This window comes from Sinocyclocheilus anshuiensis, unplaced genomic scaffold (assembly GCF_001515605.1).
Source record: "Sinocyclocheilus anshuiensis isolate Anshui unplaced genomic scaffold, SAMN03320099.WGS_v1.1 scaffold392, whole genome shotgun sequence".
In the NCBI taxonomy this organism is placed as follows: Eukaryota; Metazoa; Chordata; class Actinopteri; order Cypriniformes; family Cyprinidae; genus Sinocyclocheilus; species Sinocyclocheilus anshuiensis.
In genome coordinates this window covers 1,421,596-1,425,221 of record NW_015557091.1, presented here as the reverse complement: position 1 = coordinate 1,425,221, position 3,626 = coordinate 1,421,596, and the positions used below count along the sequence as shown (strand labels likewise).

Here is a 3,626-nt window from a genome sequence, read left to right as displayed (position 1 = left end):
CTGTTTGGACTCTCATTCTGACGGCACCCATTCACTGTAGAGGATCCATTGGTGAACAAGTGATGTGATGCTAAATGATGAAGAAACAAACTCATCTACATCTTGGATGGCCTGAGGGTGAGTACATTTTCAGCATTTTATTTTTATTTTGGGGGGAAATAGTCATTTAAGATAAAACAATAATACATTTCAGCAGTCAATATTGTATCTATCACCTGTTGAACCCAAGAGTAAACCACAAATTACTCACTAAATAAGAACTGAACTTTCTGGATTTTCCAGTATTTACAATCCAACCGTACAAGCATTCTAAAATTGGTGAATTCATGTGTGAGAAAAGATCTGCCATTAATTACTTCAAGAGAAATCCAGGAGCTGAGAGAAGATCTGTGGTCTAAAACTGTCTAATTACAGATCTCCATTCCAGTGGAAACCATATTGTCTGAAAATGACAGTCTGAAAACAGAGCCAACATTTGTGCAACCAAAAGTCAAGACATCTGCCATATCACTGTCCAACTTTTCTGAAAAGGCATTAAATGTGCTAGAACACCACAACTAAATAATAATAAAAAATACCTGACCCCATTGCACACTGTTTAATGCAAACCAAACAAAATGTAAACACAGCAGAAACATATGCTATGCTAACAGACAGAATCAGTACGACAGAGAGAACTTCTACAGTTTAGAATTAGGCCCCGTCCACACGGAGACGCGTTTAGCTGTATACACATAAATTTTGTATCGTATAGGCCAGGGCAGGCGTTTCGTCCACACGGATCCGCCGTTTTGGGAGAGTGAAACCGATATTTTTTAAAATCGGGTCCCAGAGTGGATAAATCTGAAAACGCCGCCTTTGCGTTTTCGTGTGGACAGCGAATCCGTATATTTTCTGAAACGATGACGTCATCAGCCCACGTCTCGCCCCAAGTCAGACACCGCTACGTCACGTAACAGCAACAAAAACATGAACAAACACTGAATGATTGTCTTTTTATTAACTAACATTAACACAGATTAATAAATGTATTGTTCCATGTTCGTTTGCATACCGCGCGCAAGGTTCATGCTCATAGTCCAAGTCTTCTCCGTTTTTAGTGCATCTCTGTGGCAGAATTACAGCGCCACATGCTGGTCTGGCATGTATACTACATCGTTTTGTGTCAGTTTCGTGTGGATGCAGATATTTCTTGAGACGAGGGGAAAAAAAAGATCGGATAGGGAAAGCTCTGGCTTCGTGTGGACGTAGCCTTAGTGTCAGTTTCAGTTTGATTCAGCCTGATCAGATGGAATTCTACGCATTTCACTGAAAATTCCCCAGAACAACCCAATTCCAAAGTTTTCACTTGATACCCTGAAACAAGTAAAGCTGAGAAAACGACAGTGACAATTTTTCCATTACTTCGGTGTCTTCTAATGACTGGCACAAATACCAGTTTCAGTAAACCTATGCCAACCTGTGGCTAAAACACACAGCTACTTTAAGCAAACACAAAATGTCTAAATTACAACAAGCTTCACTCACCGACAAATGCAAAGACTATATTTGTATCTTTGTCCTGAATTACACTCAGTCAACCGACAACTAAAGCAATTGATGCAAATGCATTTAATGTGAAAACTTTCTCTGTCCCGTGGATTAGTCAAGGTCTCCTGGATTAGTCAATCTGGAAATTTAATTCTACATATGAACCCAAAATACCCCACAAACACCTGTAATTTAACATAAGCAGATGCAACAACAATACATGACAAAGTACAAACAGAACATAAGCTATCATAGCAACATGCTAACCATATTACATTATGCATAATTTAAAAAATACAGTATTTTACTACTTTTTAATGTAATTACAATATTGTAATTACTGTCAAAAATATATAAATATACACTAAACACTAAATGTTAAAAATGAAAACACATCTACATGATAATCGAGCATGTCTGTAAATGAATTCTGCTAGAAATGCTAGAACTCTATCCCACACTGCTGATAAAATTAAGGCCTAATTTTTATTCTTACTGTTAAAAATTATCAAATTTACCACCCATTTAAACTGCATACTCAAACAACAACAAAGCAATCAGTCTCTGCATTCCCACAAAGTAACTTTCGTCAGTAACATATTCAAACTTTCAGTTAGTCGCAGGAACTTCTCCTTAAGTACATGATTTAAAAAAAGATCATGCAACAATTGGTATTTTCATAAATCAAAAGACTCATACAAAACCTCTCGGTAAGCGGTTCAAAAACCTCAGAACATTTACACAAATTCAAATGTCATTCAAAGCATCCTGGGTAAATTATGAAAATGAGGCTCCTTACCTGTGTGTAATCAAAGTCAGAGAGCGGCGCTATGCTTTTGATATAGTTGATCCTAAACTGGTCCTCTGGATTAGCGAGTGGGACGGGTGGTATTAAAGTGCTCATTGCAGACACTATGGTCTAGAAATAAAAAGCAAAGAGTTATGAGCCGTGAGACCGAGATTAGATCTAGAAAACAACTTGTAGAAACTAAATCAGAAATGAGAGCGGCTCACTTACCCCGATGGCGTTCTTCACATTTTTGCGAATGTCTTGAATTTTCTGTTTCTTTTCCCTGTATGTGAAAACATTTAAATTTGGTCAAAAGACAGAAAAAAAAAAAATATATATATATATATAAAAATAATAATAAATTGCAAGACTGAATTTCAAATCTCCAACTACCGGTTCTAGGAATAGCTCTTATAAAAAATATGTTAATTTTGTCATCATTTCATTCCAAAAAAAACATTTCTGTGGAACACAAAAGGAGATATTTCAGAGAATCTTCATTCAGCTCTCTTCCAACACAGTGACAGCTCAAAATGACAGCATCTGTCAAGCTTTCAAAATGACAAAAACTATACAATTTGTGAACCATATTCCAAGCCAAAACTTGATGTGTCATGAAACTGAGAATGAGAATTTGAGAGCTTAAGCGAAGGGAAAGATCTTAAGTAACTAACCATGTGAATTTCAGCCTCTTCCTGGCACAAACAAACCTATCATATGACTTCAGAAGACTTGAAAAATATAATGCACAAGTCATATGAACTACTTTTACGGTGCTCTCTAATCAACATAAAAGTAGTTTGTAGCTGAACACACAGTTGCACAGAATTTCTAATTAAGCTCTGTCATTTAGATATGCTATTACAATTACTATCAGTATGCAAAAACTCTTTTAAAGAAACATGCATGAAACTTTAGAGGCCTGATGAAGATTCAGTCTGTGATTCTATGATTTTAGTCACTTCTCACTCACGTACAGATTCTGTATGAGCACATAACGGTGATGTTGCAGTGAGGCACTAGCTGATAGCATGTAGTGCTACATCACTATCTGCTTCAGCATGTATGAGGGTTTCCTTCGCCATGCCGAGGCTGAAGACAGGGCCCAGCACTCACATAATGCCCTCACATGCACATATGTGACATCAGTACAGTAAACAGGTACTCACTCCGCATTAAACCCGTTGACATGAAGAATTCTCATCTGCTTCACAATAGTGCTTTTCCCCGATTCCCCAGCACCTAGGAAGCAAACACAGCCGTGTGAATACATGCAAAGTCTCTCAGATACTTCAGATATCACGGT

At 37.3% G+C, this 3,626-nt stretch overlaps 1 protein-coding gene across 2 annotated transcripts in view; it reads right to left on the bottom strand.

The window, feature by feature from the left end:
• Positions 1–3,626, bottom strand: part of LOC107677176 (guanine nucleotide-binding protein G(olf) subunit alpha-like) — a 31,091-nt gene that overhangs the window by 16,668 nt on the left and 10,797 nt on the right. For both annotated transcript variants that reach the window (XM_016471973.1, XM_016471974.1), the window contains exons 2-4: positions 3,490–3,562; positions 2,549–2,603; positions 2,330–2,449 (exon numbers count right to left, since the gene is read on the bottom strand). In XM_016471973.1, coding sequence (XP_016327459.1) covers positions 2,330–2,449; positions 2,549–2,603; positions 3,490–3,562 — 248 coding nt within the window. The remainder of the gene's footprint in view (positions 1–2,329; positions 2,450–2,548; positions 2,604–3,489; positions 3,563–3,626) is intronic.